Source organism: Callorhinus ursinus, unplaced genomic scaffold (genome assembly GCF_003265705.2).
Source record: "Callorhinus ursinus isolate GAN/ISIS: 27379988/994484 unplaced genomic scaffold, GSC_fseal_2.0 scaffold4, whole genome shotgun sequence".
Lineage (NCBI taxonomy): Eukaryota > Metazoa > Chordata > Mammalia > Carnivora > Otariidae > Callorhinus > Callorhinus ursinus.
The window spans coordinates 35142314-35162371 of NW_027397066.1; the positions used below are offsets into that span (position 1 = coordinate 35142314).

The 20058-nt window shown below is 40.7% G+C and overlaps 2 protein-coding genes across 13 annotated transcripts in view; one reads left to right on the top strand and one right to left on the bottom strand.

Annotated features, from left to right (window-relative positions):
* Nucleotides 1-15732, bottom strand: part of ATP8A1 (ATPase phospholipid transporting 8A1) — a 219405-nt gene extending 203673 nt beyond the window's left edge. For 2 of the 4 annotated variants that reach the window (XM_073891594.1, XM_073891595.1), the window contains exon 1: nucleotides 15423-15732. In XM_073891594.1, coding sequence (XP_073747695.1) covers nucleotides 15423-15471 — 49 coding nt within the window. In that variant the 5' untranslated portion in view covers nucleotides 15472-15732. The remainder of the gene's footprint in view (nucleotides 1-15422) is intronic. The other 2 variants (XM_025887328.2, XM_025887327.2) reach the window with 1 other exon arrangement.
* Nucleotides 15733-15996: 264 nt separating this feature from the next.
* Nucleotides 15997-20058, top strand: part of LOC112835727 (glutaredoxin domain-containing cysteine-rich protein 1) — a 300261-nt gene continuing 296199 nt past the window's right edge. For 2 of the 9 annotated variants that reach the window (XR_012377899.1, XR_012377895.1), the window contains exons 1-2: nucleotides 15999-16433; nucleotides 17274-17344. The gene's annotated coding sequence lies outside the window, so the exon portion shown is untranslated. Of the gene's footprint in view, nucleotides 16434-17273; nucleotides 17345-20058 lie in introns of all 9 variants that reach the window. The other 7 variants (XR_012377897.1, XR_012377900.1, XR_012377894.1 and 4 more) reach the window with 7 other exon arrangements.

A 20058-nucleotide genomic window follows, 5' to 3' on the forward strand; every position in this document is an offset into this window, starting at 1 on the left:
GAGCAAGGGATCCAGGAAAAATGGTCATGGACAATAGGTGCACCCAGAATCAAAGAGCTCTGACATGGAGCAACAAGTTTGTCCAGACAGCTGTGGCCAAGAGCAACAGTGGGGAAAGTGAAAGCAAAAGATATTCAGAACCCGTGGCAGGCCTGGCTTGGCATCAGAATTGCTCACAAGTACAGAGCCCTGCAGTCCAAGCTCTGGTCAGGGACAGGGTCTCCTCTTCCAGAGTAAGGCAAGGCCTCAGCTCAGGAGCTCTGAACTCCTGTAATGGACACTCAGGGTCAAGGAAATAGTGACAGGGTGATTCATACCACATCCTTAGAGTACTAAGTCAGAGCTCCTTAAATATCTCATATCTTTAAGGTTTGCAGGGCTAAGCCTACGCTGATGTGAGGGAGAGATGTGGGGGAAAGATGGGCTGTAGATGCTGGAAGGGGACTTCTCTTATACCAAGTTGCATTTCTTTTAGGACCAGAGTTAAGCCCAGGGATCCAAGCCAATTACAGAAGCTATTCTCGATTGGTGTCAGAATAAACCAACTCTCAGATTCACCCTTGCATTCACTGTTTGCTTGCTTCCCTCATGAAAGTCAGTCTTGTATTCTAAATAGGTCTGCCCACTAACGTGGTTTCCTGGTCCAGAAGCTTTGGCCTTCTTAGTAATAGTCTCTGCCTAAACTGTCACTTGACTAGTGCGATCCCATTAAAGTACAACCCCAGATAGATCAAGATCAAGATCAGTCATCTTTAACGATGGCTCACAAAAAATAACGAACAGAGGCTCAGTTTAAAACAGACATTTCCCTTTGCCCAGTTAATTGTGTAAATGATCACAAAGCCAAGTTCTAGAGTCCCCTTAGATCAACAAAAGTGATGGCTACGCTGTATATAAAAGCATACTACTGGAAGTTGCCATCTATGTATACAGGTTACATGTTAACATTTAAGTGGAAATTAATAGGAAGGTAAGGCAGGATGGTTTTTGCTTATTAAAATACTTAAAAAGAGAACTTTTTAAAAAATAATAACTCCAAAAGATGCCATGATGTACTTACATAAAACCTCTGAATTTCCACAAGGGCCACGTCAAAAGCAGTATCATTTAAGTACTAACAAGGTTTTAATTTTTTTTTTAATTTTATTTACTTCTGAGAGAGAGAGAGAGAATGACAGAGAGCATGAGAGAGGGGAGGGTCAGAGGGAGAAGCAGACTCCCCGCTGAGCAGGGAGCCCAATGCGGGACTCGATCCTGGGACTCCAGGAACATGACCTGAGCCGAAGGCAGTCGCTTAACCAACTGAGCCACCCAGGCGCCCCGTAAGCACTAACAAGGTTTTATGAGGACATCCATGACAGCCGGTTATTGTAAGGAAGGAAGTTAAAGGCTTTAAATCTCTATTTAAGAGAAAGGCATATCCACACATATAGTTTTAATATGCTTCCTTTGAGCCATGATTTCCATTATGAAGTTGTACTCTGAAGAATGCTAGTAAATCCTAACATGTAAACACATGGTGGAGGGATAATTTACACCTGTGCTGTCCGAAATGGCAGTCACTAGCCACATGCGGCAACTGAGAACATAAAATGAAACTAGTCCAAATTGAGATGTGCCGTAAACATAAAATATGCGGCAGTTAGAAACATACTACAAAAACTGAATGCAAAGTATCTCATTATTAATTTTTATATCAACAATATGGTAAAATAGTATTTTGGATATATTGAAAGACTATATTATTAAAATTAATTTCACCAGTTTCTTTTCATTTTTTTAATGTGGCTACCAGAATACTTAAAACTACATATGTGTCTAGCATTTGCAGCCCACATTCTATTTCTCTTAGTGTTTATCTCAGATAGGAATGCCAATTTGATGTAAACAGTTTTCACGGAATCATTAGTTAAATCCCAGTTGGCCTAAATTCTGATCTATACTCCTAGCAGATGAGTAATAGCTCAGCTATTTTGTAAGGGATCCTATATAAAATCTTAAAAGTTGTATGTTGGATCCAAAGTTCCAAAATAAAAAATCCAAAATTCCAAAAATCCAAAGTTCCAAAATTAAAATCCACAATACTTCAGCAGATAAAAATGAACCAATCTTGCTGAAAAAAATAGCATAATTGAAATATACCTGGTCAAGTCTAGTTAAGTGAGAACCTCATTTAAAAATACTTTGTTTTATGACACACAGTATAATTTTAAAACTTACAAAGATGAAATTAACTGAAAAACTATTTAAAAGGAAAGAATTCAGACTGATGGACAGTGTCAAAATCAAACACCTCTAATGTGCTAACAAACAGGAACATATAATGTAGAAAGGATTCTATTCATAAAATCTTCATAAAATTGAAATTGTCTATGAAAAAATAAAGTAGACAGGATTTAAGAAAGCTCTACCCAGCACAGGAAAAAAATGCCAATAAATTGAGAAAAGAAACTAAGCTTTAATGACTCAATATATGAAAGATATCAATTCTTTCAATAAATTCGTAAACTTAATGTAATCCCAATAAATATCCCAACACATTTTAAATTTGACTGATTCATTCACTGGTTCAAGTGGAAAAATAACATGAAAAATAAACAAATTAGATAAAAGAGCAGTGAGAGTAGGAGAGTTAAAAGGATAGTTCTTAATTGCAGTAATGGAATTTGATTCTAGGGGCCAAAAAAGACCAAAATAGAGAGGGGAGGGCAGAGAAAGTGGGGAGAGACTGCTTCCAGAAAGGACTCAACTATATGGGTCAATTTAGTAAAAAGAAATCCCTCAAACCCATACAAGAAGAATATAGTATTATTAAATATACAATTATTATTTCAGGTGGATTATAGTTTGAGAAAAAATAAAATTAGATCCCTACCTCACATCTCAAAACAAAATATACCCCACAGGAATTGCCCATGTAACTAGGTTTAAATTGAACCCTAAAAATACTAGAAGAAAAATGTAAGTGAAAAATTATCATTACCTTGAAATGAGAAATATGACATTAAAGCAGAAATTTTAATGAAAAAACTGAAAGATTACACATCATAAAAATTAACTTGGATATAGAGGAGGGTCCAAAATGGCAATGTGGGAAGACCCTGAACTCACCTCTTCCATGGACACACTCAAGCTACACTGACATATGGAACAATTCCTCCTGAAGAACTGAGAGACTGACTGAATAGCTTCTGCACAACAAATGATAGAGGAACTATACAGAAGGTGGCAGGAGAGATAGAGACATGGTAACAACTGGGAGCCCCCACCTCCAATGCTGTGAAGTGCAGTACTGAGGGACTGTAAGCAGATTCATCTGTCCCAGGGCACTGAAAAGAGCTGCCATTTAGGAGAACAACTGGATCCACCAAGCACTCACGAAGGGATCTACTGGAACTCTCGTCGGTGGGGTGGCAATCACCAGCCCTATTTATATTCCCCCCTCCATCTTGATAGTGCAGATAAGACCAGAGTCTGGGCACCCTGGCTGGCCTGCTGCCTCAGTGAGCATGGGCTGCTAACCTCTTCCAGCCACAGTTTAAAAGAGCAACTAGAACATAAAGGAACCAGCCCCAGAAATGTGCTAACCCACAAGGGAGCTGAGCAATACTTTCCAGAGTCAGAGAGGCTGGCAAGTGCCACTGTTTATGTCCCCCCTCCACCTTATTAGGACAGATAGAAGCAGGGTCTGTTGCTTCAGCGAACCTGGGCCCCTAGCTGACACCAGCCCCAGCCATCCCACTGAAGTGGGCTCCAATGTGGTACACACTGGGACACCCCCGGACAGCACCCACTACAACTCCAACCAGCTTGCCAAGGACACACAAAGGGGCAAAGCATCCCAGAACACTCCAGGTCCACACAGCTCCAGCTCCTCACTAGGGCACCAGCTATGTGGAGCACTGCAGGACCCTTCAACCCACACCCACTTCAGCTCTAGCTGTCCCACCAGGGCCCTCCCTGTGCAGAGCACCCCAAGACCTCCCAGCCCACATCTGCCTTGGGCTCCAGCCATCCTGACAGGGCTCCCTCTGCAGAGAGCCCTTAGACCACTCTGACCCACACCCACATCAGCTCCAGTTACTTCACCAGAGCAGCCCCTGCATGGGATGCCCAGGATCCCTAACCCACACCTGCTATAGCTCCAGTCAGCCAACCAAAGCCAGCAGGCACACCAAGTCTACACAGGGGACATCCCTGCACAAGGCCATTCCTTCAACTTTATGAGAAGTAGTTGTTCTGCCTAATTCATAGAAAGAAATACACAAAGTCAAACAAAATGAGGAGACAGAAATATGTTCCAAATGAAAGAACAAGAAAAAACCTTAGAGAAAAAAATTAAATGAAAAGGAGATAAGTGGGGCACCTGGGTGGCTCAGTGGGTTGAGCGTCTGCCTTCGGTTCAGGTCATAATCCTGGGGTCCTCCATCGGGCTCCCTGCTCTGTAGGAGCCTGCTTCTCCTTCTCCCTCTGCCTGCTACTCTCCCTGCTTGTGCTCTCTGTCAAATGAATAAATAAAATCTTGGAAAAAAAAAAGATAAGCAATCTACCTGATAAAGAGTTCAAAAATGGTCATAAAGACACCACCAGAGTGGAGAGATGAGTGGATGAACTCAGTAAGAACTTCAACAGAGAGAGAAAAAGAACCAGAGTTGAAGAATACAATAACTGATATGAAAAATACACCAGAGGGAATCATGAGTAGATTAGAGGATGCAAAAGAATAGATCAGTGATTTGGAAGACAGGGTAATGGGAAGCATACAAGCTGAACAGCAAAAAGAAAAAGATTTTAAAAAATGAGGATAGGTTAAGGGATCTCTGAGACAACATCAAGTGTACTAATATTAACATTATAAGGGTCTCAGAAGGAGGAGAGAAAAGGGCAGAAAACTTACTTGAAGAAATAATAATTGAAAACTTCTCTAAACTGGGAAGGGAAACAGACATCTAGATCCAAGGAAGTTCAGAAGGCCCCAAACAACATGAACCCAAGGAGGTCCACACCAGGACACATAATTAAAATATCAAGGATTAAAGATAAAGAGAGAATCTTAAAAGCAGCAAGAGAGAGCCAACTAGTTAGGTAAAAGGGAAACCCCATAATGTTATCAGCTGATTTTTTAGCAGAAACTTTGAAGGTCAGAAGAGGGTAGCAGGATATATTCAAAATGCTAAAAGGAAAAAAAACCTACAACCAAGAATACTCTACACAGCAAGGTTATCTATCATTCAGAACTGAAGGAGAGAGAGTTTCCCAGACAAACAAAAGTTGAAGTTCATCACCACTAAACTGGCCTTGTAAGAAATATTAAAGGGACTCCTTTAAGTGGAAAAGTAAAGGCCATAATTTGAAGAAAATTATGAAAGGAAAAAATTTTGCAAATGAAAGCAAATACACAGTAAAGGTAGTAGAGCAATCACTTTTAAGGCCAGAATGAAGATTAGAAGACAAAAGTAGTAAAATCAATTATATCTAAAAGATTAGTTAAGGGGATTCACAAAATAAAAAAGATGTAAAATATAACAACACATATATAAAACGTGGAGAGAGTAGTAAAAATGAAGTTCTTTCAGAATATGTTCAAACTTAGGTAACCATTAACTTAATATACTCTGCTATATACTTAGAATGTTACATATGAACCTTATGGTAACCAGAAACCAAAAACCTATGACAGATATATACACACAAAAAGAGAAAGGAAGCCAAGCGTAACACTAAAGAAAGTCATCCATCCCAAGGAAAGAAAGCAAGAGAAGGAACAGAGAAAAACTACAAAGATAACCAGAAAACAATTAATAAAATGGCAATAAGTACACATTATCAATAATTACTTTAAATGTAAATGGTCTATATGCTCCAATCAAAAGAAAAAGGGTGATGGAATGGACAAAAAAAAATTAGACCTCTATATAAGCTCCATACAAGAGACTCACTTCAGACCTAAAACACATACGGACCAAAAGTGAAGCAATGGGAAAGACAGTCCATGCAACTGGAAGAAAAAAAAAAAGGCAGGGTAGCAATACTTATATCAGACACAACAGACATTAAAATGAGGGTAACAAGAGACAAAGAAGAGCATACATACTAATAAAGGAAACAATCAAACAAGAGTATGTAACAATTTTAAGTATCTATGTACCCAAAACAGGAACACCTAAATACATAAAGCAAATACTGACAGGCATAAAGGGAGAAATTGACAGTCATACAATAATAGTAGGGGACTTTAATAGCCCATTTACATCAATGGATAGATCAGCCAGACAGAAAATCAATGAGGAAACAATGGCTTTGAATGACACATTAGGCCAGATGGACTTAACAGATATATATAGAACATTCCATTCACAAACAGAATATACATTCTTTTCAAGTGCACATGGAACATTCTCCAAGACAGATAACATCTTAGCCACAAAACAAGTCTCAATAAGCTTAAGAACACTGAAATCATATCAAGCATCTTTTCTGACTGCAACAGTATGAAACTAGAAATCAATTATGAGAAAAAAATTGGAAGAGAATGCAAACACGTGGAGGATAAATAACATGCTACTAAATAACAAATATGTTAATGAAGAAATTGAAGAGAAAATAAAAAAAAAATACATGGAGACAAATGAAAACACAAGAGTCCCAAATCTTTGGAATTCAGCAAAAGCAGTTGTAAGAGGGAAGTTTATAATGTTACAGGCTTACTTCAAGAAACAAGAAAAATTTCAAATAAACAATCTAACTTTATACCTAAAGAAATTAGAGGGGCGCCTGGGTGGCTCAGTTGGTTAAGCGACTGCCTTCGGCTCAGGTTATGATCCTGGAGTCCCGGAATCGAGTCCCGCATCGGGCTCCCTGCTCAGCGGGGAGTCTGCTTCTCCCTCAGATCCTCCCCCCTCTCATGCTCTCTCTCTCTCTCTATCTCATTCTCTCTCAAATAAATAAATCTTAAAAAAAAAAAGAAATTAGAAAAAGAACAAGTAAAGCCCAAAGTTAGAAGAAAGGAAATAATAAAAATCAGAGTGGAAATAAATGAGTTTTTTGTACATTTTTGCTATCTATTTCAATGAAACCAAGAGATGGTTCTTTCAAAAGATAAACAAAATTGATAAACCTTTAGCCAGACTCATCAAGAGAGAGGTCAAATAAAATCAGAAATGAAAGAAAATAACCAACATCACCGAAATACAAAGAATAAGAGACTACTACAAAAAGATACATGCCAACAAATTGGACAACCTAGAAGAAATGGGTAAATTCCTAAAAACATAATCTTCCAAAACTGAATCAGGAAGAAATAGAAAATCTGAACAGACTTATTACTAATAACAAAATCGAATTGGTAATCAAAAATCTCTTGACAAACAAAAATCTAGGACCTGTAGGATTCACAGGTGAATTCTACCAAAGATTTAAAGAAGATTTAACACCTATTCTCAAACTATTCCAAAAAAATAGAAGAGAAAGGAAAGCTTTCAAATTATTCATTCTACAAGGCCTGCATTACCTTTACACCCAAACCAAAGACACTATAAAAAATGAAAACTGCAGGCCAATATCCCTGATGAACATATATACAAAGACCCTCAGCAAAATACTCACAAATGACATTCAACAATACATTAAAAGAATCATTTGCTATGATTCAATGATATTTATCCCAGGCATGCAAGAATGCTTCAATACCCTTAAATCAATCAACATGATGCATATTAACAAAATGAAGGATAAAACCCATATCATCATCTCAAAAGATGCAGAAAAAGCATCTGACAAAATTCAACATCCATTGATGATAAAAACTCTTAACAAAGTGAGTTTAGAAGAAACATACCTTAACATAATAAAAGCCATATATGACAAACCCACAGCTAACATCATACTCAATGGAGGAAAGTTGAAGGCTTTTCCTCTAAGATCAGGAACATCTTGCCATTTGAGACAATATGGATGAACCTACAGGGTATTATGCTAAGTGAAAAAAGCCAGAAAAGACAACATATGATTTCACTTGTATGTGGAATCTAATAAACAAATGAACAAACAAACAAAAAACAGAAACAGACTCACAGGTACAGAGAACAAACCGATAGTTGTCGGAGGGGACGGGTGGGGGTGTTGCAGTGGGAGAATGGGCAAAATGGCTGAAGGGGAGTGGGAAATTCAGGCTTCCAGTTATGGAATAAATAAATCACAGGGATGAAAGGTACAGCATAGAGAATATAGTCAATTGTGTTGTAACGGAAATGTATGGTGACAGATGGTAGCTGCAATTGTGGTGAGTAGAGCATAATAAATAGAGAAGTTTGAACCACTATGATGTATACCTGAAACTAATTTAACATTCATTGTGTGTCAACTATCCTTCGAAAATTTTTAAAAAATGTTTATGAAAATTAGCATACACACTAGAAAATATAGAAGTTAAAAGGTAAATTATAAACAGAAAACAGTGTCTTTAACATATGAGAAACTCTTAAAATTCAATACAAAACAAACTTCATAAAGGAACATGAATAAACAATTCAGAAAAAAATTGAAAATCATTAAGCTTACCAAAATATATTCAACCTAATAACTAAAAGCAATGTAAACTTAGAGATTTATTTTTTGCATTGTACATTTAGATGAAAAAGGTGGCAATCCAATGATGGAGAAGAGATAGAGAAACAGGTACTCTTGTTCACTTTCAGTGGGTGTATAAACTGGTATAATCTTTCCAACAAGTCTGAAATACGTACCAACAGTCATTTAAAATGTACATACTTTTGATCCAGGAATCCCTTTTCTAGGGGCTCTCTACAAAGAAATAATCAGAAAATATATAGATATGTCTAAAACTGCTTATCCAAGAATTGTTTTTAAAAACCTTAAAATGATCTAAATGCCCTAAATGTCACAGAGGATTCCTTAGTAATTATATACTAACATAAAAATGCTGAGCTTTCATAAAATTAATGATCTATGTATTCAACAAATAGTATTGAGCCCCTACTAAGTTCCAGGCTCAGCTCTAGGCAGAAGATATAAACAGTGAGAGGAGGCAAAAATTCTATCCTTCAGGCAGTTTACAAAAATCTGTATTTGATAGCCAAGGATGCCCATGAAATACTAAGTGGGGAAAAAAAGATTAAAAATTATGTAGAGTATGATCTCATTTCTCTTAATAAACCTATTTCTCCTCTCCTAGAAAATAGTTGGAAAGGATATATGCTAAAATGTTAACAGTAGTTATATTTGGATGGCATAGTTTGGGGTGATTTTTACTGTCTTTTTGACACCTTTTGCAGTATGTGTTTTTTCCAATGAGCAAGTGTTACTCTTCTACAATCAAGAGAACAACATTAAGCTCTTCCATTCAAAGCAAAGTTCAGAGTTATCCATTCATCTGACAAAAAAACATGAAGGGCCACTACCGCAGGCAAAGCTGTGAGGGCGGTGTACAGCAGTAAACAGATCACACTGTTCACATGGTTTGTTTTGTTTTTGTAAATTGCTCCCATTGTGGTGCTCAGGTTCCAGGAGGAGGGTGTCTTACAGGTCTGACTATAAGGCATCTCTAGATCATCTTACCCCTAGATCACAAGATTCACTTATTCATTCAACACTATCTGAGCTTCTACTACATTCCTGGCAATGTTCTCACTGGGAGCCATGTATGAGTAAACAAAACAGACAAAAATCCCTACCTTTAGTTTAGAGGGTTTACAATCCACAGAATAATAGCTTTGAAAGATGTGGGCTCCAGCTAGTAATGAAGAATGAAACTGTTGCCTTTACAACATTTACATTCTAATGAAACTCTGTAAATAGAAACCCGGGCAGCAAACATTTCACCAATTTCAAAAGTATACTCTGATCATGCAAACTTTCCTATGGTTGTAAAGTAGGCTCATGATTCAATTCTCACAGTTCTTGAAGTAATTCAATGAAAACGTGAACGATAGACTATAGACTAGAAAACCCTAACAGTTTGGTTCTGCCACACTTAATATCTCCAGAATTATACTAAGCAGAATGACATGTATTGGGGATTCTCAAATATTAATTATGCAAAGGATCACTACACTCATACACCTTCTCTCTCCCAATGCCATGTCAGTTATAAATCTTTAACCCATCTCCAGATTTCCTTTGGGATCTCCTTCATTCACACCTTTTTGTCCCATCACCCAAATTAGATGGCACACAGCGGGTGAATAATACACGCTTGTTAAAGGAACAAATAATCTTAGTCATCTTTTACCTGGACAAATGAAACTGCCTCCCCCAAATTTCCCTTTAACAATTCTTACGGAAACTACTTGAATGCTCCTTTTGTTATCTTTTAAGTAAATAAGACATAACATTCTGTGAAAATACAAACATTTTAAAGTTGTCATTTATACAGACTAGTTTAAAAGAACAATACCTAAACTAAATTTATTACTTAGCACATGTTTTACACAATCAAATGAATGTCTTTCATTTTAGCATAATATTCAGCAGAAGAAAATGTAAACCTTTGGACACGCATGTGTACATTTCCTTAGTTCTGAACAACTTAATGCTTATTATTTTGTATATGAGCTCTAGAACATTCCTTTATTGCAAGCAAGAGCCTTTAATAATCTGAATACCTGATGGTGATTGTGTCTGTTAGCTGTCCACCCACCAGCCATTCTTCCTTTTGCCTTTAGTAATAAAACACTGAGTAATGTGCCTAGCTAGAAAACTCCATTTCCCAGCTTCCCTTACAGATGGAAGCCAAAGTAAAATTAGGATGAGTCTTTGTGTGGTACTTCCAGGTAAACTCTTTGGTCTCTCATCTTTCTGGTTGTGTGTGTGTTTTTTTCCGTACCTGGAACTTTTCCATGATGGCTGGAACCCTAGCAACCATGTTATGACTTCATGGAAGATGTTGAAGCAGAAGTCATAAGGACAATGTTCCTTCTGAACTTTATGAATTGAGCATAGCTGAACTGGACTGCCTACCTCCATACTAGTTTTACCAGGGTGAAAAAATTTTGTGTAAGCCACCACAACTTTAGTCCCTGTTTTTAGCACTCCTAACATTGTATTGAGAGACCATTTGATTTAGCTGGGGTAAAAATGAAGAAATTCAGAATTCTTAGTTTCAGCTTTATCCTGTTTTGCTTTCTGGAAAATATGTCTACTATCAGGGTTTCAACCATGACCTCTGAACTCAAGATTCTCCTTTGAGTTTGCCCACATCTAACCTCCAATTCTAAGTATCTTCAAAACACATCCCTTTGGATATCCCACAATTCCTACTTCTTATTGTATCGACCCTCCTTCTCAATTTCCTTATCTTAATAGTTTTTCCCAAGCAGTTTTGAGACTAAAGCAGAGTTCCTCAAAATGTTTCACCTATACCAGAACATCCTAGCAATTTCATTAAGAATGTAGATTCCCGGTCCTACTGCAGACCTACTGAAGAAAATCTTCATGAGTAACCTAGGAAATTATAGTTTCAATGATACCTGAGATCTTGTAAACATTAAAATTTAAAATTACTGCTTGAAAACTTCCTTTCATTTTAATCCATTTGTCTCCTGCCCTGTATTGCTATGTCCTATGGTGTGACCTCCTTTCCTACTATTCTCCCCTACACTGTTCCTTTAACCCTCCTGACTCTCTTGCCTTGGGGGCCTCAGCTGTGACAGTTCCCTCTGCCTGGAACACTCTTTCCCTAGATTCCCGCAAGGCTAACTCCTTCACTTGGTCCATGTCATCTTTTCAGTGAAGTCCAACCTAACCAACCTACAATCCATCCACCAATTTTATGCATCTTACCTTCTTGTTCTATTTCCGATAGTACTTATTACATAACAAATTCTATAATTTGTTAATGTATTGTGTTTGTCTGGTCTCTTGCCCCTCTAAAATGGAAGCACCTCCAGAGCAGGGCCTTTTCTATTCTGTTTACCAATGTATCCCAAGTACCAGGAACAGTACTTGTAGGAGCTCAACAGATACCTGCTGAATGAGCTTCTGTTTTACTTAGAAATAATCTCTGATTCCTCTCTTCCCATTTTCACTTTTCCACTCCAAAAATACTCCTGGCTTTGTCATTACTAGACTTTTTTCTTTCTTTCTTTTTTTTAATGACAAAGTCTGTCTACAGTGCCATTTTGTCCAAACCATCCAACATGCTTCCAGATGTATCTTCGTAAGAGACTTCCTTGGGGATGTCATTCCCCTATGATGATTTGGCTTCTAACTGGCCCTGTTAGACATTATGCACTGGCATCATGCTTGAATGAGAAATGGATAAGATCTTCCAATACTTGATTCTATATCCAAATGACTCATCTTGGCATTTGAAATACCCTGTAATCCAGCAGAATTTACCTATCCAAATTTATATCCTACTCTTTCCAAACTTCCCTCTGCTCCTGGCCAATTTCCTTAAGATCTCTCAAATAAGCCATGTTGACGTTCACCAGTTTTTCAATTGGTTACTCTCTACCTTCAACACCGTCCCAACTATTGAAAAAAAAACACACACAGAAAAAGGCAATATCCTTTGGATTCCTGCTACTCAGACCTGAAGGCCAGAGCCATCCAGGATTACCTGTTTGTCAGAAAGGCAACAGCTGCAGCCCCACCCCACACCTACTGATTTAGAATCTATACCTAACAAGATCCCCAGATGATTTGTGTGCACCTTAAAGTTTGGGAAGCACTCATCTCAAATTATTTCCCAACGAAGTGTTCGCCGAGCAGGCCTCATGCTCTATGTCCTGACCGCTAATGGGACCTATGTCACCCATAGCAAGCACCATGTTCTGTTAATAACATCCACTCTTAGACTATTTATTTCACGTAAGTTCTTTAGCCACAATTTGGATGTAAATAACTTGCACACAGGACAGCCACACATCTGGCCAATTTGGTTGCAGGGAACAGAAACCCATTCAAGTCACTTCAAGGGAAAAAAGAGCTTATTCTAACAGTACTTGGGAACAGGGACTAGCAAACTCAGGGAGGATTTCCAAGGTCAGGCTACCCCTTCTCAGCATCTGTGTCTCTGCCCCATTCTCTCCATTTAATCCATTCTCTCTCCTATTTTTCTCCGTTTACCATAGTTCCTGCTTCCTCACGTCAGCAGCATTCACAGGACCCATTAAAGCCAGCCATTCCCTCCTCCACTAGCCTATTCACCTCTGTCCCTTTCTGCTTCAATTTTTACCCTACGTCTCTAAGCTTAACTCTTCCCACAAGAGAGATGATCACCACAGAGAACCTTTTTGAGCCAAACCACAAGGTTACAAGTGTCTGCGCCACCTATGGATTGTCTACCCCTGAGTCATGAGCCCATCCCAGTCCAATCAGCTGAGCCAAAGGGGCTGCAATTCAGAACAAGGCCCTTTAGGCCGCAGGAACTGTCAAAGGAGAATATTCCTTAGGAAAGGAAAGTGTGGGCAAGGCGGGCAGTGAGCCACATCTCCAGCCCAGAGTCATTATTTATGTTGTCCTCACCATAGTCCTGAGCAAAATCCTGAGCACATAATAAACTGAAACCAACCAATATGGGAGGGAAGGGTCATTGCCTGACACTGTGCTGGATGCACAGGGAATACAAAGATTAAATAAAAAACAGTCCTTATTTTCCAGAGCTCTACATCCAAATGTGTCACTGAACTAACTACTTGACCTTGGGCAAGCACCTCAACCACCTGGGCCACAGTTCCTTCAACCCTCAGACGAGACCACCTTCACTTACCCTCAGGAATGTTGTGAGAGTCCATAAGGCAATCTTCGGAAAAATGCTTTGAAAAATACACAGGACAACCAGAAACAATACTGTAGTTTTTAATACTAATAAAATCCTCTCATATGCCACAGGTTTTGCATTGTTTTCTGGTCTTTTCTCTTTTCCTCATTTCCCACAATATATGATTCATCAACGGCTGCTATTTGAAAAAACAATCCCAATTATTACCACTATATTTTCATCACCTGTATGGCTTACTCAGGTAATCACTAGGAATAGTCATCCATTTCACTCAGAGGTATTAAAAAAAAACAATGAATTTTTTTACTGTGTACTTTTCAAAAATAACACGACCATTTATTCACCTTGTATCTAAAACTGTAATGTCTTATATATACTTTTTTCATTACAGTACAAATAACAAGAAGTATGTACTAAATTCCTGCGTAGGCCACAGGTCAGTTGTGACTCTTGCCCAGACGCCTACTCAGAGCAGTTTCATTTAGTATTGCCTAAACGCTGTAATCAGTAAACCATAGATATTAGAACTCAATATCCCCATATTTTTACAAGAAGACTCTGAGGAGGAAAAATAATAAAATCGCTTGTTGCAAGCCCTGGAGTCCTACTCTCCTAACTGCTGTATCTTTTTTCTAAAACCACTTTCCCACCTGCCTCACATTAAAAGATGGGGTGGAGGGGCAGGGATGATGGGAAGATAGACTAGTTCTCAAAAACATGTTATTCCACTCTTTGCAGGATTCAAGTACTGGTTTATGGGACAGAAAAACAAGAAAAAGAAATCTCTAGATATGTACAGTCTTGACTTTGCCGTAAGCAAAATCAAGAAATATTTAGCCAGTGACCATCACTTGCCAGGAAGAACGCTGAGAACTCCTCAGATAAGCTGAAGAGGGTGCCTCGGCCTCCAAAAGCTGACTGGCTATACCCTCGGACATCTGTTGCTCAGTGCTGACAGGTGTAGCCATTCAACAGCTGGCCCTGGGTGCAGCAAAGAAGACAGCTTCCACCTTGCTAAAAAGTCAGCTCAGGTGGCCAAAGTGAGGATCTCAGGTAACAGGAAAAAAACCCGAAATCTCAGATGGAAGCTGGGTGGAGATTCCACTGCAGGAAGGAGAATTGCAGAGACTGTACTGCCCAGAACCCGCTGAGCACCCAGCCCCAGTTAAGGCTCCTCACGCTCTAAGAGGCAAGGGGCTGTAGATCAAAGGATCCTGCATCTGGGAAAGGCACTCCCCTCCTCTGGGAGCCGTGGTGTGGGGGCTGCAAAAAGGTGGGTGCCGTAGGCGGGGGCGGCGGGCTGGGGATCTGTTCACAAGGGTGGAGAAGCCAAGCGGAGACTGGGAGGCTTGTGCGCTAGTGGGGAGGGCGGTGGGCAGGACGAGAGCGCTCGGTGACAGGAACCGAATGGTCACGCTGCGATGTAAAGCAAGACTTGGGGCTCCGGCCGAGGACACCAATTCCGGGGTTCTAGAGCCGGGAAGGGGGCTGCAAGTGCACTGGAGGTGGCGCAGCGAGAAGGGTCGCCAGGGACCAGGAGCGACCGCCAGACTTACCTCGGGGAAGAGGTGGGACGGGGCATTTTTTCCCTAACACACGCACGGCCCGACCCCAAGCTGGCCCCGAGCCACCCCCGTGCAGGCTGGGCGCACAGCTCAGCGCTGCGGCGGCCACTCACCCTCCGCGCGGGAGCGGATTTCCGACACTGTCCTCCGCATGGTGGGCATCGCGGCGATCGCCGCAGGTGGAGCCTTAGCCGGGACTCTGCACCTGTCACGGCGCCGCACAGGCTGGAGACCTGGCTGCGCCGCGCCGAGTGTTCAGCCGCCGCGCTGGCCCCGTCGCCCACCCAGGGCAGCGCCGCCGCCGGACGGCCCCCGCACGCCGGAGCAGGAAGAAGAGGCTCCGAAGGTGGCGGCGTCCGCAGAGCTAGGCGAGCTCTCCCTGCAACCGCGGAGGGGGCGGCTCGGCGAGGGGAGGAGTTCGGATGCCCGCGCCGGGGGAGGGGTCGCCGGGGCGCGCGCTCACTCGCTCCCGCGGCAGCTCGGCAGCAAAGTCGGGAGAGGGGCGGGGAGAGACCCGGGAGGACCTCCTCCTCCCCGCCCCGCTCCGGACCGTACCATTCCTGAGGGGGCAGGGTGGTCAGCTCCCAGCCTCCTCGTCCCCGCTGAACGCCCTCGCTCCGCCTCGCAGCTTCGACTCGTCCTCTCCTTCTTCAACACCGTTCTGACTCTGCTAAGTCTTTCCTAGAGAGGAAGGGGTGCTTTGGTGCCCACATCTCCGCGTATCCCTTCCCGCTACCCTCTGGCTTGTAATAACAATGGAGTTGTCCGTGGTCCGGGAAGTGGTGTTGGGGCCGAGTGGGCAGGCGAGGGGCGAGAGGGGTTGGGACGCTAAGGGTTAAGTCCCAACCCGGGCAATGGAAAGGACTCGCGAGTTCGCCGCCTGGGTGGAATTCTAGCCTCCCAGGGCGGCCGCCAGCCCCCGCCGCCTGAGCTGCACTTGCTCCATTGCCTGGCCCACGAGCAACAGGCTCAGAGGCCGGGCTTTCCCCGGAGCTAGTGCTCCTTCTGCCACTGGTGCCTGGGTGCGTCTGGACAGCCTGCGAGTGGGCCGGTGCGTCCCGCCAGTGCGTGCTCTGCAGCCTGACAAAGCTCGGCAATTGCAATAAATTCAACTATTGGGCCAGGTGGTTCAAAAATGACTTTTTTTTGTTGTTGTTTTTTGCTTTTACTCAAACCTGCAGGAAGTTGGGAGCAGTAGTTGTACCTGAAAAGGGCGGGGGGGGGAGTGTCCTAATATAAAATCCATAAATAAATATAAGATTTTAATTTCCTTCGTATCCTAGAGATCATTGTAACCTCATTACCTTTTATATACCGAGTTCTATGCTAACAAGTTATGGAAACAAGTACGGTGTTTTTTTTTTTTTATTGCTGATTTTATCATCGAGTTAGGATGTAAGGTTTTACGTAGATTCTGGTGAGCTGCTGAAATGGCAAGAAAGGAATAAATTAAGTTAGAAGCAATTTGCTTCTTCCTTCATCTTGTGCTCTTCCTCCAGCACCCAGTGGAAGAGAGGCCTTACATGGAGGCCTTTTATGTGAGCTGCTTTCAGATCCTGCAGGGAGAGATCTGAGGAGGTTTGACCACAGAGATAGTGACTATTCCCAGGCCTCAAGAAAAAATGAAATCTACTAATAGCATCTTATCTTCATTTGTGGTATTTCCTTTGCCTCCTGCAGGTAACATTTACTCAGCAGGGCCCTGCCCTACATTAATACTACTGTCAGGCGGTCAATGCATATTTATGAAGAGCCCACTCTACTTGGCTCTGATTCAGAGGCTGGGATTAGAACAAAGAAAATGTATTTCCAGTATTCATGGAACATCAGCAAGGGTAGAGCAGGGCTCAAGATAACTGTGTTCTAGTGATGGTCATGATTTGCAAGTATGTTCTTCTAAAAGTAAGAAATGAGCGTGCAGTCTTCTTAGGACAGTTATCACTGGCCATTTTTATTTCTTCCAGGTCCAGGACCTCCTGTATAAAGCAGGCATCCTCCAACTTGATGAATATGAGTCTGGAACAAAATTAAAAGGGTAAGTACAACATGGAGACAGTAAAAAACAACAACAACAATAACAACAGAAAAAACAGCTTTAAAACTTAGTGAACAGAAACTAGAGGTAATGCTGTGCTTTTATGATTAACATTGTAGGTGTAATTTTATATAAAGCCAGAGCCAGTTTTTATTCAAAATCAGTGCACAGCAGCATGCCAGTATTCGATTTACAAACAATCACCTTTGTAATTCCTAACAAGCCCTCAAATGAAGCTCAGTTCTGCTTATTTACAAATAATAATTAACTGAAGGGAGTACCAGAGATTACCTCTGTTTTCGATAGAGCAATCCATTTTATGTGTTTCTCTGTGTGTGTCCCATTAACAAGCCATCAGCAAAATTGACAAGGTGTGCCATTCATACAGGAAATGACAACTGCTTTTCATATAGAGAAGATCACTGCATGGTTATAGTCTGTAGCTCACTGTGTGTCCTCTCCCAGATTATTCTGTCACTTTATCTGTAATGGTAAGAGTATCCCAACTAACTCATTTCTGAAAAACCACTCATTCCTGATTGCTAGAAATCACACACATTTTTTTAGGTCAGAAACCTGATTGACACAGAATATTGCACTAATCTGCATCTACTTGATTTCAAAGCCATCTCAGATAATTTCCTCATCCATTGTTGAGCAAAGTGCAATGTGCCAGCCCCTGGCAGGGAACTCTGGTTCCAGCAACATGACCTTGTCACAGAATCTGTAGTACAATTCAGATGTCAGCAAGATCATTTCAAAGCTTTCAGGTCCTATGACTACACTGTTGGTGGATTTAGAAGGAAGAGGGTTATTCAAGGACAGCTTTTCCAAGGACCAGGTTTTATCATTCTCCACAAGATATACATTAAATGCATAAAATGTGTGAGGGGCCAAGCCAGAGTGCTAGGTGACAAAGACAATGCACATGTGAAAGTTAACCGGCAATGTAACAAAATGGCTGATACTTAATGTCCAGTAACCTACAGACATTGAGAGAAGGAGAGAGTCCAAGAGCTGAGGTGATCAATATAATTAAACTGGGTCTTCAAGTCAGAGTTAAGGAAAGGAGACATTATTTCAAATAGGAATGCTTGGCATATAGTAAATACCCAACAATGATTGTTTAGTGAATGTTTAAGGGAAATGGAATGATAGAGAAGCCTATATCCTTGGAAAGAACAGAGAGATCAGTTTGGCTATAACAAATCTTCTCCCTGGAAATCTGTACACTTTAAATGAGTGAATTGCATGTTATGTGAATTAGAGCTTAATAAAGATGTTAAAAAATGTCTTTGGAATTGTCAGCCAAAAAATTACCAAAAGTCCAGAAATTCAAAAAGAGATGTCAGAGGATATTCCTACCTTGGTGGGTTTTCACTTACCTGATATTGCCTGAGTTGGTTATTGTTTGGGGCCACCAAGGATTAAGAATTTGGTCTCCTTTGGGAGGAACTCATAGTCAAAAAATGAGAGAGGAATGCTTACTAATTTGCTGATTTATAATACGGCCAGAAATGCTTTGCGACCTTGTGGCCTGAAGGTAGAGACATGCCTGAGAACCCTGCATCCAATTAGGACTGAGGTGTGGAAAGTTGTTTTCCACACTCCCATAAAATACAGACACTGAATAGTGCTGGCCAGTATACTCTAAATTCTTTTGCAGATGCTCAAAATAATTAGGTAAATTAATCTTAAATTGTAGATAATTACATTTTTTAGGTTAAAATATGACATAACATTCTATCAAATTGCAAAGCTACCTGGTTATTGTAAGAAAAGATGCTTATTACCTTTAATGCATAGTTGGTGTTATGTTGATTCAACAGATAGTGTAGGGTTAACATACTATGTTATTAGATTTGTAAGGCATGTTTCCCAAGTCTTCCCATCTTAATTGCTCTCTTTCTGTCACCATCCCTTACATGCATCCCCCTCCAATAAACCAGCAAATTCTTCAGGCTCTGTTTCCAAAATATATCTTAATTCTATCCACTTCCCTTCATCTTTGCCACTCTTGTACAAGTCACCATGATCTCTCACCTATAATAACCTCCTAATGGATCTGTCTGCTTTTATTTTTGTCACCCATTCATCTTCTAGAAGCTGTGGTTGTTATTTTATTTTATTTATTTATTTTTAATTTTTTATTGTTATGTTAATCACCATACATTACATCATTAGTTTTTGATGTACTGTTCCATGATTCATTGTTTGTGCATAACACCCAGTGCTCCACGCAGAATGTGCCCTTTTTAATACCCATCACCAGGCTAACCCATTCCCCCACCCCCCTCCCCTCTAGAACCCTCAGTTTGTTTTTCAGAGTCCATTGTCTCTGTGGTTGTTATTTTAAAACACAAATCGGTTTATGTTATTTCTCAAGACTCTTCATTGGCTTCCCATAGCACTTGGAATAAAACTCAAGCCCTTTATGATTTTCTCCTTGCCTGCCTCTCAGGTTTATCTCCCTCTGCACCCTCATTTGATCATTGGGTTCAGATTATTCCACAACTCCCCCCAGCTTAGATTACCCCTCTTCCTCCAGAGCCAGCCACCACCACATTGTCTTATTTTGTCTTTCTCCTAGCACTTAACCTCTATCTGAAGTTTTCTTACTTGCTTGTTTACCTGTTTATGAGAAATAGGTCTTGCTATGTTAGTCTTATTCTAATTAGTATCTGTCGTATGGCACAGTACCAATAAATGTTTGT